Here is a 16007-nt window from a genome sequence, read left to right on the forward strand (position 1 = left end):
TCAGGGCACAAGCCCCCAGGCATTGACGGACATACGCGCAACATCTTACCAAATCGCGGCGACTCAGAGCACAAGTGCTCCCAGGCGTTGTCGTCGCGTAATACTAACACATTGGCGACTCAGAGCGAAGGTGCTCCCAAGCGTTGTCGCCATTATTATTAAACTCGCGAGCGGATAGATAGACACAATCATTCCGATATGTATATATATATATATATATATATATATACATATGTACGATATACTGTGCGGATTATTCAAATAATCAAATAACGTGATTCGTTGTTGTATTAAAGAACGTTGTGATCTTATAAAATAAACTAATATTCAAGTGACGAACAATTCAACCTCATTTATTTACACATCCACAAACGCGGCGTGGATAGTAAAACATCCACGTCGATACCACAAAACAGAATACGTATATATTACGAGGATGTTTTTAAAATTTGTAAAATTTTTACGTGGTTTCTACGTCAAATCTATGATTGCACCCACATAGATTCTAGTACCGTTTTGAGCGGATATCCACTGGAATATTCTCTCTGGATTTCACGATGCTTATCCACGTACCGTGGATATCACTGTTTTATTAGGACATGTAGTCATAAGCATCAAGTGTTCATAGGTCATCACGATGTTAGTTTGCGTAGAAATTTTGAGGTGAAACATCATCGGTAGTGGCTGACAATTGGATGGAAGACCATTTTTCCGATTATAGAAATTAAATAATAGATGAATATGTGTAACTAGGTTTGGGTGACTACGTTTACCCAAGATTATAGAAATTAAGCGACACTAGATTTGGGAATTTAGGTATTTGCACGAAAATTGTACGAATTAAAAAATTTTTTTTTACTGGATTTGCTGTCCTAAAATTGGATAAATATATTTTTTAAATATTGGTTTAATATTATTGAACCAATATTAGTCCAATTGGTTATTTTATAAACCATTAATTTTAATTTTATTTAGTTAAAAAAATATAATAATTGAACTCTGGTATTTTGCTAATACTTATTATGCTATCTATTTTGTTATTACTTAAGTGCAGTTTGACCTATGAAAAAATTAATTAATCTCTGCAGGCGTACAAAATAAGAAGAAAAATCCATGTAACTTCTCGCTTCTGACATTATCATTCAATATTGCTGCGGCGAGTATTCAAATTGATTATCTTATTTGCATGTGGTATTATTTTCTTTCAAACTGTGCCAGATTCAAAACACTTTCAAGCGCTATTCTCTCAACTCGTCATTACTACATTAAAAAAGGGATTTAGCACAAGCGCGTTGACGAAGTGCAGGCTGCGGGTCATATACAGCATGCCCGCTTAGCCTGCTCTCTCCGCGCACGCATTCATCGATAAAATCGGCACGCGTTTTTATCGACGGAATAGCAACCCGCACGGATAGGCAACCCGTTAGACTGCACTGTATTCAAGTGCAACACCCTGTACATAATACGCGCACATACATGTTTCTGAAAGAAAAAAATTTTCTCAAAATAAAAAAAATACATTTACATACATAGACATTTTGAAAACAAATATGAATTGAGTGATTTTTCCGATTTTCGAGAGGTTTGCATCCGCCATATTTGGGCTGCTACTTTGAATTTTAAAATTATAGCTAAAAATTCGGCAAGACCATCCAGTAAAACCCCTATATACCAATTTTGGGTAAACGTGAATGTTTGGGTAAACAGTTCCTGAAATATCATGCTCGAGCATATAAATATGTCTCTCGTCCTGAAAAGGTTAGAACAAGATTTTTCGGCAGAAAAACTGTATTTTCATAAAATTCCTCAGATTTTGTACAGTTTTAAATGTTGTATTCAAATAATAAATGTTGAACAATTGACTTTGTGGCAAAATTTTCGTTTATTACAGAAACAACGTTTCGACCCTTGATTTGGGTCTTCTTCGGGTTATAATAATATTAATTGGAAAATGTTTGATATAACAGCTTGATAGATTCGGACCAAACGAATTATAAGGTCACGTTTTAAAATAGAAGTATTGTCGATATAAACAATAAGAAGATTTAGTCAATATAAGTAGCATTAAATACGTTAATGATATAAGTTATAAAGAGAATAGGTTATAGAGTAATCCGCGACGAAAACCAACAAATCGTGAGATTATAATAGTATCAACAGATTGGTAAAAACTTACATGTCTGCGTCAATATTAAATTATAAATGCACTGTAGTTGTGTGATGTACATATTATCTGTTTAGTAATTCTTTGTCAAAAAATTATAAAACGTGTCGAGTTTACGGTACGGCGGTAGCAACCAATATGAAGATCAAAACGAATGTGATGTGATAACAAGGTATAGAAAGTAAACATTCAAGTATTTTTGATATTATATACGGTATTCAAACATTCAGTGTCCTTTTGTAAGTTAATAGAATTTTTATTCTTTTTTTATGAAAAACATCTTGGCAATCTCCCTTTTTCTTCTATTTTTTTCACTAAAGATACCGCAAATAATAAAAGTTTGACAATGTAAAATGGGGGATTTGATACTAGAAGATACATAACGTTTCCATACATAAAGGGCGTTAGTGATGGTATTGGCCACTGTCTAAGAAAAGTGGGAATTAATACACTTTTACGGTTCCAAAAAAATTAGACCTTGTTATAAACAAGGGCAAAGACAAGTTGTGTAGATCAAAGAAAACTGATGTTGTGTATCGCTTGATGTGCAATGGCTGTGGTGCATCCTACATTGACAATCTCCAAAAATATTATATAGTCAAAAAAATAGAAGAAAAAGGGAGATTGCCGAGATATTCTTCATAAAAAAAAAAATAATAAAAATTCTATTAATTTACAAAAAGACACTGAATGATTGAACACCGTATATAACAGAATTATCAAAGATGCTTGAATGTTTACTTTCTATATCTTGTTATCACATTACATTCGTTTTGATCTTCATATCGGTTGCCGTACCGTATCTATCATACCGCCGTATATATCATACCGCCGTACCGTAAACTCGAGACGTTTCATAATTTTTCGACAAAGAATTACTAAACAGATAATATGTACATCACACGACTACAGTACATTTATAATTTACTATTGACGCAGACATGTAAGTTTTTACTAATCTATTGATACTATTATAATCTCACGATTTGTTTGTTTTCGTCGTGGTTTACTCTATAACCTATTCTCTTTGTAATTTAAATCATTAATGTATTTAATGCTACTTATATTGACTAAATCTTCTTATTGTTTATATCGACGATACTTCTATTTTAGAACGTGACTTTGTAATTCGTTTGGTCTGAATCTATCAAGTTGTTATGTCGAACATTTTCCAATTAATATTATTATAACCTGAAGAGAACCCAAATCAAGGTCGAAACATCGTTTCTGTAATAAACGAAAATTTTGCCAGGAAGTCGATTGTTTCAACATTTATTAATAGTTTATCATCATTGGCGACTATAAAAGTTTCCTCAGTTATTTTTGTTATATTCATGTTTAGTAGGTTCAAAACTATAAATATAAATTGGTTTCATGCAAATGCTTTATGATCAAATTTCGGCCACTTTTGGATATTGTTCTTTCGTCTGGACGTAAACGACCCCCGTTTATAATTTACGTATATCAAGTGTCTAGATAAATCAATTTTTTAAATTTTTTACATTTTTGTTAAGAATCTTTGCTTTATGCGTTAATTATGCACAATAAGAGCGGCCTCATCGATTTTAATGACCTTGATATATGTTGTCGGGTCATTATTCTAAACAACTTTTTTCTATACATGTTACCGTCGCTTGGTCTTAGTTTTTGAGTTATACACAAAAATTTATTAGCAATAAAGGTTTAATATTAGGTGTACAACTTTGCTTTCGCTGTTTTCCAATAGATGGCTGTAGCGGTAAGTGGTGGTCGAAATAAATAGATCGTAGGCATCATACAATAAATTCAGGAATTTGTAAAAATAACGTCATCGAAATATTAGTCAATTTGTGTCTGCATCGTAAAGTTATTCTCGATTGAAAATGTCAGCTTACGAGTTAAATTCTCGTCATCTGCGGGAGGTTTTAATTTTTTGCTTCAATATGAAGAAATCTGCGGCTGAGGCTCATCGAATGCTCTCAAATACGTATGGTGAGGCCGCTATTAGTAAAAGAACGTGCCAAGAGTGGTTTCAATGCTTCAAGAACAGTGATTTTGACGTCGAAGACCGGCATGGCGGTGGAAGAGAGAAGATTTTCGAAGATGCAGAATTGGAGGCATTACTTGATCAAGACTCGTGTCAAATGTAAGGAGAATTGGTAAGATCATTGAAAGTAAGTCAACAAGCCATTTCAAAAAGCTTGAAAGTCATGGGAATGATTCAGAAGCAAGGAAATTCGGTGCCGTACGAGTTGAAGCCGAGAGATGTTGAACGGCGTTTGTTTGCTTGTGAACAGCTGCTTGTAAGGCAAAGACAGAAGGGATTTCTGCATTGTATTGTGACTGGGGACGAAAAATGGGTTTATTACGATAATCCCAAGCGCAAAAAATCATAAGAACTTCTCGGGTATGCTTCCATGTCGACGGCTAAATCAAATATTCACGGCTCCAAGGTCATGCTCTGTTTTGGTGGGACCAGCTCGGCGTAGTGTATTAAGAACTACTAAAACCGACTGAAACAATCATAGGCGATCGGTATCGAAAGCAATTGATGCGTTTGAGTCAAGCACTGAAAGACAAATGCCGCAATACAACGATAGACATGATAAAGTGATTTTGCAGCATGACAATGCTCGACTCCATGTCGCAAAGCCCGTCAAAACATACTTGGAAACGTTGAAATGGGAAGTCCTACTCTACCCGCCGTATTCTCCGGATATTGCTCCCTCTGACTATCACTTGTTTCGATTAATGACACACGGGCTGACCAGCACTTCCGTTCTTATGAAGAAGTCAAAAACTGAAGACGAGCAACCGGTCTTTCCCTCCCTTGTCCTATATTAAGAGCTGGATCGGTCTATGTCAAACGGACCGACTGGAGGGGTGGGGCTCTTCTACTTGGAAGACACTCGTCCCGCTCCCCCGGAGCGACGCGCGTTACCTGGTGGCGCGCTGGCGTGGGGGGCCCCCCCGGCAGTTATGCTGGATAGCGATTCCCGCGGGGCCCCTCAAAACACGCGGACATGGCCACCCGAGGTGGGTTTAGTGGGTAGTACGGGTATTGCACGTGAGCGGGAAAGGCTTAGCCTTCCCGCTCACAAACCCGTAAGTCCCACATACCCGGGCGGCAAGGGTATGCGTAAATGCATTCCCACCTCGTAAAACAAAAAAAAGTTAGGAAAAATTACGGGCAGGGGACTTTGCCTCTCACCCGCCGACGCGTTCTCATTAGTGGCCAAGGACTATCCCCTGTTCATGCTCATGTCACTGCATAATTACCAATAAATTTTTGTGTATAATTCAAAAACTAAGGCCGAGTGATGGTAACATGTATAGGAAAATGTTATTTAAAATAATGATCCTGACAACATATATCAAGGTCATTCAAATCGGTAAGATCGCCATTACTGTGCATAATTATCCCTTATGCCTTAAAAATAAAGATAAGGAAACATAGTTCTGTTGCGCAAAATGCAGTAAACGTATATACGAAGATCACCGATTGGCATGCTGTAGCGATTGATTTTTGTGATTTATTTATAAAAAATCTAATTAGCGAAGAGTATTAAATGTAACTATTTTTAAGTTTTTAATAATAAAATTTTATTGAAATAAAAAGTACTTATTTTCTCGTAAAATACATTTATTTGCATGCAAAATAGCTTTCTTCATGATCAAAACTTAATTAAGCACTTTCTTCTATTGTGTTGTATTCTAATATTATTTTCTTAAAAGTATAATTTTTTTTGCTTAATTTTTTTTGATTTTTTGATTTCGGTAATTTGTTTCAAAGTTACAATTTTTTAACCAAAATAGTATGTTTTCTACGTTTTACTTTGTTTACATAAACAAATGATTTAAATAAATTATTTTTTATTACTTTTTAAAATGGATTTACAAAATAAGAGCTTTTTAAGTTATACAAATTTTTTCAGATTTTTAAAACCTATAATTTGATGCACTGGACTATAACTCGTTCACACGATTAAAGTGTCGAAAAAACATGTACACAATAATACTTAAAATAAGTACTAATTACTGATAAATATTAATCACCAATTTAATATTGTCTAGTATATTTTTATAAGAGACTACAATAATTACCTACTTAATATTTTTTAAATTTTAATATTTTTAAAATAAATGTTTTTGAAACAAGAATATATTTCTGTGTTTTGTGTTACAGTTTAAGAAATTTAAATAAAATTAATAAAGATTTATTATAAGTATTATATAATAAGAATTATAAGTATATTTTACTTACGCAGATTGTGTCTTCGTGTTGTTTGTCGTCATGTTCAATGATATTCGCGTGTAGATATTTTTATTGTAAAAACGCACTGAAGAAGTGCTCCACGGATCACCACTGCGACCGATGTACAGCTCTTCTTGATTTTCATACATATTATTATTCATATACGAAGAATCGTAATTTGCCTGGCCTGTTCTGGTATCTCCGAGTATTTTATAAACATCTGGCGTACCGTTACCTGTAAATGTTATAAGTGATTATGCCTAGGGTCTCGTCCGGATGGACTTTAACTATGTAGTAGTGCATTCCTACATGTCGCATCAACAGAATTTTAAAAATAAAAAATGAAAACGCGTCCTAAGGACCGTCTGGGATCCGTGCGCGCCTTAGATACGCGTACGTCCGCCATAACTCTTCATTGTTTTTCTGTTCGTCGATCAACACAGATCAGCACGTCGGTCTTTCCGGTTCTCTTAGCTGTTTTCTTTTCCTTTTTTTTTGAGACCAATTATAGGTAAGTCCTCGCGGAAATACCGTTTTAGAAATACCTAGATCTCTAGAAGTCATAAACGGCACAAGTGTGGTTCTCCTCGGGATTCCTCAGGCGATGGAAGAAAATCGCATGATCCGAAAAAAATCGGATCGTATTCCCGAAAAGCTTCTCTCTCAGTTTCTCTGGATTGTATCTTGGAGCTTCTAGACTATCAAGGAAATCTCTGCAATTGAAGCGAATTTGCATGTCCCCGCGGTGATTCTGTATAATGCACTGGCGGATACTTCCTCTCATCCTTCTGAAGGTCAGTGTCCAGCGGACATCATGACGTCGCAAATAGATCTAGAGCCTGTAAAGAACGTAACTGAGTTGTCTCAGAGCCCTGATTCTGTCCCGGTGCAGCCCCAGCCGGAGGAGGCTACGTTGTCACAAACAATTGCCTTTGTGCTGCAAACGGAAGGTAAGTGCTTAGATGAGGTCTTGGACGGTTCTCAGGAACCAGGGCATCATACCAGGTGCGTTCTCTTGTCGATCCTTTTTGTTGATCCATCCACAAATTGGCATAGAAGGAACGATTCCGATTGAGTTCTCGATAGCGTTTATTTATTACACCTTACTTCTTTAGATTCTATCTCGGACGCTCGGGACCGTAACGTGTTCTTCGCTCTTTCCCCTTCTTTCCTGACGCTATCTTAAACAAGTCGTCTAAGAGGGCTTTTGAGCTTTTTGACTCTTGTATTGACTCGCCCACTGCTTTGTCGTGGGATCATACTGCGCTCGCTTTTGCTCGTGATACCGTTCACAATCGTCTTTTGGACACTCTGAGGACTTATTTACTTTCCGAGCACGAGGTTAAGGGTAATCTCTTGATTCTGGGCCTTCCTAAAATTAATAAGGTTTTACTGCCTACCTTGAAGGGTTCAGCATCGGCTCTAAAGCGAGGCAAAATCTAGGCTACGCATCAATCTCAGTTTGCGGCGGTCTTGAATGCGTTCGGCTTAGCAGTTTCGGAGTTGATGTCAGAGGAAATAGACCAGCTATTACCTGAAGAAGGAAGGAAGGCTCTTCAATGTTGCTGAAAGAATCCACTTAGTCGTTGACTTTCAGTACCGTCTCTCGTTACAGAGACGAGTCTTTATCAAACCAGCCTTGAACTTTTTGAGAAAAAATACGGCGGACTCGGCCCCGATTGACGAATGGCTCTTTGGTTGCTCTTGTACAGAGGAGATTAAGGAGGCCAAGGCCTGCGAAAAAGTTGCCAGGGAGCTGAGTTCCAAACTCAAACCCCTCATCAGCAAGCAGCCTCTCACCAACTTTCTCGAGTACAGCCACAACCTAAGTTTATTTCGACTCTGGGAAACTCGAAAAGCCCCACTTGCCAGAACAATCCTTCACCTCGACGGAGTGGGGCTTGGCAGTCGAGGGACAGGACTCGAAAATTAGCTTTGCGCCATCGTCGTTAAAAGAGGTGAGACTGACTGGTAACCTAACAAATTTTGTTCATGCCTGGGAACGTATTACTTCGGATTCTGAAATTCTCAACGCTGTACGGAGCTACAGGATTCCTTTTTTTTCTCCACCATCAATGCTCGTTTCTCAACGAACCAAACTTTACCTCTTTAGTCGAAGCCTATTGCGACGCGGAAATCCAGCGCCTTATTAATAAAGGTGCCATTACTCAGGTAGAGCCATCGAAGGACCAATTCCTGTCTTCTTTTTTCTTGATTGAAAAAGCTTCGCGTGGGTGCAGGAGGGAGGCCGAAGGCTCCCCTTGCACCATCTGTGTGTGTGTGTGTGTGTGTGTGTGTGTGCGTGCGTGCGTGCGTGCGTGCGTGCGCGCGCTTGCGCGTGTGTGTATGTATCCGTTTCTTTTTGTGTCCAACTGAACGGTGTGCAAGTGAGCGGTGTGCAACTGAACGGTGTGCAAATGAACGATGTCCAAAAGCACTGTGTCTAAATGAACGGGGTGCAAATAAACGGTGCGCAAGATATCGTGTCCAAAAACATCGTGTGCAAATGCACCATGTCCATTTGAACCGTGTCCAAGTGAGTGCCACCTAAATTTTTTGCCCTAGAAGAATCTTCGAATAATTTCTTGGCAGAAATTAAACTTCCCCTCTCACTCAAAAAGGATGTTCTTTGGTGGATTTCAGTTTTATCGGATCCTTACCAAAAGAATTTCATTCGTTCAGGCAATTATATCTTGTAAATTTTTTCAGTTGCATCACTCACCGGCTGGGGTACCTTATGGTCTGTTAAAAGTACTCATGGATGGTGATCTGAAGAAGATCGTCATTTTCATATCAACAATCTCGAATTAAAGACAGCTCAAGTCTTATGCGTTCGCATGCCGAGACTGTGACATTCTTTTAAGGCTTGATAACACAACTACTTTGTCGTATATTCATCGTTTTGGTTTTATTATATTTCCTCTTCTTTCGTCGATTGCAAAAGATATCTGGCAATGGTGCGAGGAGAGATATATTTTTTTTGCATTCTACATGTCCTCGTCAGAGAATGTTGTCGCTGATAACGAATCTCGGTGTTTGAATACAAATACTAAATGGTCTCTGTTAGAGGTAGTTTTTAATAAAATTTTGCAATGTTTCGGTCCTCTCGAAATTGACCTTTTTGCTTCCATTGTATGCTAAATGCGGCACTTACGTTTCCTGGCTTTCAGACCCCGGATCTTTTGCAGTCAACGCTTTTACTTTTTCTTGGGAAGGTTTTTTCTTTTATGGCTTCCCTCCTTTCATCTTGTTTTCGAGAGTGTTACGTAAAATTTTTGATGACAATGCCGAAGGTGTTGTCATTGCGCCATAGTGGCTTTCACAGCCCTGGTTCCCTTTTTTCCAGCGTATGTTAACTGAAAAATATTTAATATTCTCTCCGTCTAATAATCTTCTCTCCGTCTCTCTTAGGTCTTAACATTCAGCAGCAAACTTTCTTTCCCTGGCCGCAGGAAAATTATTCGGCCAGATTTTGAAGCGCGACGAATGTGATGTTAGCCTGGCTCGCCTCTTGTTTGCTAATTTTTATAATCGTCCAATTGTAGATTATGATGCGTTTGCTAATTCCATTTTATCTACGAGTTTTTTCTCTGCATAGCCTTTAACAAGACATTTTTTCTTTTCTTCTCGAAATTTTTCTTTTTTCAGTTATAAAAAAACCGACATGTCTTTATTTACTTGCTGCGGCCAGATAATTCGCGCTTTGAACATTTACATAGTTAAAGTCTATCCGGACGAAACCCTCAGCATAATTACGATCGAATTTTACTCATTGTCAGTGAATTTGTTTAATTCGTAAATTATAGACCAAATAAATGACGTTAACGAGAGAAAAAGAGGGAGGAAAGAGGGAAAGAGAAGGGAGAGAGAGAGGAAGGAAGGCGGGAGGGAGATTGTACGACACTTACGTAGTTATAAAACAATATATGCATAGAGTTATATAACTGTCATACTTATATTATTAATGAAACGAAAATAATTTAGTGTAATAAATTTAACCTTAGAACAAGAAACTTATATTTTTTACCTCAAACGTCACACTGGGTTGTAAATGTACTCAATTCCTTCTTAAGTGTTCTGCATTAAACAGATTGAAATTAATATTGTGCTATATGAATCTATTCGTTTTTTTAATGATAAAAACGATGATATAATCCATATAATTAGTTAACTCAGATACGTTAAACATTTATTTAAATAAAATAATATTTAAAAAATTGCAAAATTGAGTTTTTTTAAATCTATCATATTTTTGTCAATTGTAAACGAATTTAAGGAAAAAAATGTTTGGAGCCAAAAATTAAAATAACAGCTTATAGAAATAGAGAGCAAGATATTCTTTCGTATTTTAGTCAAAATGAAGAGTTTGTTTATTGCAATGATATTGCCGGACTTCTTTCCAAAATGGGTTTAACTGAATATAAACCTGAGTCTTTCCGATTTTTCATTGACAGTAACAAAAGAAGCTTGAAGTGTGTCTTACTGCCCAATGGAAATCACTACGCTCCTGTACCAATCGGCTACTCAACAAAACTTAAAGAAGAATATCAAAATATAAAGATGGTCTTGCAGAAAATTCGTTATGAAGAACACCAGTGGGTTGTTTGTGTTGACTTAAAAATGGTAAATTTCTTACTTGGGCAACAAAGTGGATACACCAAGTACCCTTGCTTCATTTGTATGTGGGATAGTAAAGCAAAAAAAGATCATTGGACAAAAACGACATGGCCATTACGAGAAAGTTTGACAGTAGGTACAGCGAACGTTATAAACCAGCCTTTGCTCGACAGGAATAAAATTATTATTCCACCACTACATATAAGATTGGGTCTTATGAAACAATTTGTCAAAGCCTTAGATAAAGAAGGAAAATGCTTTCAATACATTGCAAAATTTTTTCCCCAAATAAGCATGGAGAAATTGAAAGCAGGCATTTTTGATGGACCACAAATTCGAAAGCTGGTTAAAGATTTGGATTTTTTGAAATCAATGACTTTAGCCTGTGAAAATTGTTGTTGTGTGCGTAAGTTTTTCTCATCTTCACTTCCACTGCTGAAACATGAGGTACAGTCAAGGTTTATTTTATTGTCATTAGAATGATGTTGAAAGTTCTGTGTGGTCCAGTTTTGTTTTAATCTGTCAGGAATTTTTAGGCAATAAAAAATCTGAGAATTACAAAGGGCTGGTACAAAATATGCTACAAAATTTCCAAAAGTTGGGTACTAATATGAGCATTAAAATTCACCTTTATATGCACTTGGACCGATTTCCAGAAAACCTTGGTGATTTAAGCGAGCAGCAAGGAGAGCGATTTCAGCAAGATATTAGAACAATGGAAAAAAGATATAATCAAAGTAGATGGGATAGACACATGATGACAGACTACTGTTGGAACCTCATGCGTGATTGTTCACAGACGCACAGAAGAAAATCGTATAAACGACATTTTACTGAAGTATAAACACACACACTTACGCACGCACACACGCACACACACACACACACACACACACACACACACACACACACACACACACACACACACCAGAGAGAGTTTGGAGTTGGTAAATACCGTGGAATTGACGAACCATGGGGTCCTGATCTCTGCTGTGACACGAACACGTACACATATACACAGATACACAGGCATACACACACATACACACACACATACACACACACAGTTAATCCAGCACTCCGAAGAGATTAGATTTTTGCTACGTCCACGTCGTTGATCCTGGGTAATGCCGAGAGCAGGAACACTTACACATGCACGCGAAAACACGTGTAAAATTCACTGCATCTAATTTCGTGCTCCATACCTTGAAAGAACAATTCCCAGATAGCCAGTTTGGTATAATAAAGATATTAGCATCTTCCTATGCATTTATGTCATCCGTTGTGCTGTTGTTTGCTAGCATTCGATGTCGGAAATAAAATTCTTTGCACGTTTCAAACATTATGCTAGTATTATTTAAGATCAGTGTCGAATGCTAGCAAATAACAGCACAAGGGACGACGTAAATGCATAGCAAGATGCTAACATCTTTATTAGCAACATGAGAACAATTTGTGCTCATACATACATTTGTGGCTATCTGGGAAACACTCGAGGTTTCTTTTCGTCTCAGGAAGGCGATTTTATTGCCTCGAGTTTCTTTTTGACGCTCAAAAATTGGCAAAATTGAATTTTTCGACCCTTTGGATCTTCAGTTTGTGACGATTGTCACTAAATCCCGGGGCCGACCACCCGCTCCACTATACGGGACTCAGCGTCCACGGACGCCCCTCCCGAAAGTCTAGTATCCCCGTCGGAGAACCGATCCCACCACGCTGCTGGAAGCGCGTGGGGATCGCCCCGACGGGTATAAAAGCCGCGCTCGATCAGGATCGAGCACCATTCCCCGTCGACAGTGCTGGTCACTAAACCGCTCTGCCGCCTGGCGCACGCCGGCTTTTGACTTCCTAGTCTCCGCCGACGAAGCAGATCATCAGACCATTTCGCCGCCTGGCGCACACCGGCCTTCGGCTTCCGGCGCACTACGAAGAGGTTGCTGATCGAATTTTGTGCATTGTGTGTGTGTGTGTGCGTGTGTGGAGTTTTAAATTTTAGTTAAAAATTTAAAAAACACGTATTTATTTCATATTTAAATATTTTTTATCCTTAGTTATTGTTTGCAAATTAAAGGGCAAACTAAATAAAACATTAGTAATTGATCCTAAATAAAATAATACATAATTTAATTTTTTATTTATTTTTTTTCACTAATCATAAACTCATTAAATAAACTAATAAGTTTTCGATGAAAACATACACGTTGGCCAAGAGTGAACTATCATTTATTCTTTTCTATCCTTTATTTTTATAGTTGTTATTCTTTTATGTATAGAAAAAAATTTATTTAATTTATATTTTTAATTACACCATAATTAAAAGACACGACAGTGTCTCGCGTCTAGTGCAGAATTAAAGACCCGCAAGATCCATTAGACGAATCAAGTTTTGTTTTGTTATTTTATTATAACATACATATAATTAAATAACTGTATAATTATATATAATGTACAATTTATATATAATAAATGTAATAAATAATTTAATAGTACAAATTTCTAATCGTCGGTCTGTAAATATGGTTATAAGAGTAAGTGGAGAGTAACGCGTACCATGATAATTACATGAGAATGAGCGAAAAAGTAATGAAAGCGAGCGAGACGACAACAGAGCCTAAAGAGCGAGCGAAACAGTAATAGAAACGAGCGAGATAAGAATAACAGCACAAGAAGAAGGCTCGAAGCTCGAGCGACTCGAGGCCGTACAGCTTGGAAGTGAGAGAGAGAGCTGTCTGCACTCTTCCGCTTTCCGAAGTTTGGACGAAGCGTGGACGAAGCGTGACAAAGCTGGCCGAGCGCCGGCAGCACACGTACACGGCTCCTTCCGTGTGTGCGTTGCCACCACTACAGCTTTGCATCACACCGATTAGGTGGCAGAGCATCAAAAGTGGCAGCGCTGACTGGAAGTAGCACTATAGCGCATATGGCACGAAATTCCTCAGGAGGCAATTATTAGATTCTGCATCAATATGCACGAGCATCTTCAAAAAATCATTCCAAGACGTGGAAGTAATACACAAAGTACAAATATGTATTTTTTTCGGGTAATATTTTCTTATTTCTTTCGTTCAACACGACACACACGCAACACACGCACACACACGCACCCACACACACACACACACACACATACACACACACACACACACAATCCACAAAATTTGATCAGCAACCTCTTCGTAGTGCGCATTGAGAAATACTAATACTGGTGGTAAGAGGCATAAACAAACTAAAATGCATAGGTAACTTTAATACGCCATAACTCCGCCAAAAAAAATTGTACAGATTTTAACTTTTTTTCAATTTGTAGGAAAAAGTTCATAATTTACGATAATTTAGTAGTTTACGAGAAAATAAAGTTTACGAGAAAAATTTATTGCACCCTTGTAGCGCATCAAAGTGTGCAAAATTTTTAAGATCAAACACGTTCTTTCTTTTGAAGAGATGCCAATAAGGGAAAAGCAGAGGATCAAAATTTGACAAATGCTCTTTAAAGTAGAGAGATTTCAAGCTTTAAAATGAAAAGAAATCATTCCAATATGATAAGTTTTCGCGACGTTACGATTATTTGAAGTTGAGTGGAATTTTGGTATAAATTTTTGTTGCGTTAATTTTGTTGCTCAGTATATTATATATTTTGTATATTATTTTAAATTAACCCTTATAAAAAATACTATTAGACTATTAGATTATTCGCCAAAAAATTACTGAAAACTATTGAACTAATAGTGTGTCCAACAGTATTACTATTAGTTGCAATAGTTTTCAGTAGTTTTTTGGCAAATAGTCCAATAATCCAATAGTATTTTTTCATAAGAAAAATAATTAAATTTCTATTTTCTCTCTCTCTTTCTCTCTCTCCCATCTCTTTCCTTTTCTTCTTTAAATACGTATCTGTCAAATATGAATTAAATATGTAATGTATGCGAAGTATCTGTACGTCAAATAAGTAAAGTATGCAAACTGTCAAAAGTTTTACCTAATAATTATTTTTCTCCATTCTATCTCTCTTTTTAAAAAAAGTTTTTTTTCTGTCTCTGTTTTTATTTCTTTCTCTCTTTCTCTTTTTCCTCTCTCTTACATTTAATTATTCCGTGACACTTTAGCTTTAAAATTAATAATATTAACATTACATTTTTTAAATATTGGAGCTCTAAATTAGAACTATGTATTAAATAAAAACAAAAAGAGGAAAGCATTACTTACAAAAAGAAAAAAAAGTGAGAAAAAGAAAAAATAAATTACGTACACACATTCACACACATATATATATATATAGTATATAGATATAATTTAGATATAGATGATATAGATATTTTTTTCCTTTTTGTAAGTAATGCTTTCCTTTTTTTGTTTTTATTTAATACATAGTTTTAATTTTTTATAAAAATTTATAAAAAAAATTTTTTAATAAATATAAAATTTTATAAAAAAAAATTTTTTTAAATAAATAGCATAGTTAAATAAAGGTATTTATACTGTAAAACTTTCGTATGAAACATTTTTTAATATTTTGTTTAATTTATGAGATATATCGAAAAACCGCAAAAATCGTCTCAACTTTGAAGGGTGATTTCATCCCTTCAAACCGTTTTTGGGCACCAACTAAAAATTTCTAAAATCATGTATTCACCCCCTCTACATTTATGCCAAGTTTCATTAAAATCAGAATTTACGGGTTCGCGAGGTTCCTTTGTCAGTAAGATAATTAGATAAGATCATATAGGAAAGTATCCATATTCAGATGAAGTTTTAATTGTTTAATTCTTAGATGCGATAAAGAACGATAGAATTTTATAACTTTTCTATCAGATTTCTATGTTTCTATCAATTTCTATCCAACTTTTTAATTAGTACGCGGCGTCACTGATAGGCTGATAGGCGATTGAACTCTCTGGGGAGTCAAATGCAGCCGACTCGCTATAAAGGTCACCCGCAACACGATTAAGACGAGCAATAATCAGTGTCTTTCGCTACGGGAGGACGATGTGGAAG

The 16007-nt window shown here is 36.4% G+C and overlaps 1 protein-coding gene across 1 annotated transcript in view; it reads right to left on the bottom strand.

Moving 5' to 3' along the window:
* LOC105838097 overlaps nt 1-16007 on the bottom strand; it is a 130788-nt gene that overhangs the window by 19906 nt on the left and 94875 nt on the right. Inside the window, exon 4 of the mRNA XM_036292847.1 lies at nt 6408-6633. Coding sequence (XP_036148740.1) covers nt 6408-6633 — 226 coding nt within the window. The remainder of the gene's footprint in view (nt 1-6407; nt 6634-16007) is intronic.

The sequence above is a fragment of the Monomorium pharaonis genome, chromosome 10 (assembly GCF_013373865.1).
Source record: "Monomorium pharaonis isolate MP-MQ-018 chromosome 10, ASM1337386v2, whole genome shotgun sequence".
Taxonomy (NCBI): Eukaryota; Metazoa; Arthropoda; class Insecta; order Hymenoptera; family Formicidae; genus Monomorium; species Monomorium pharaonis.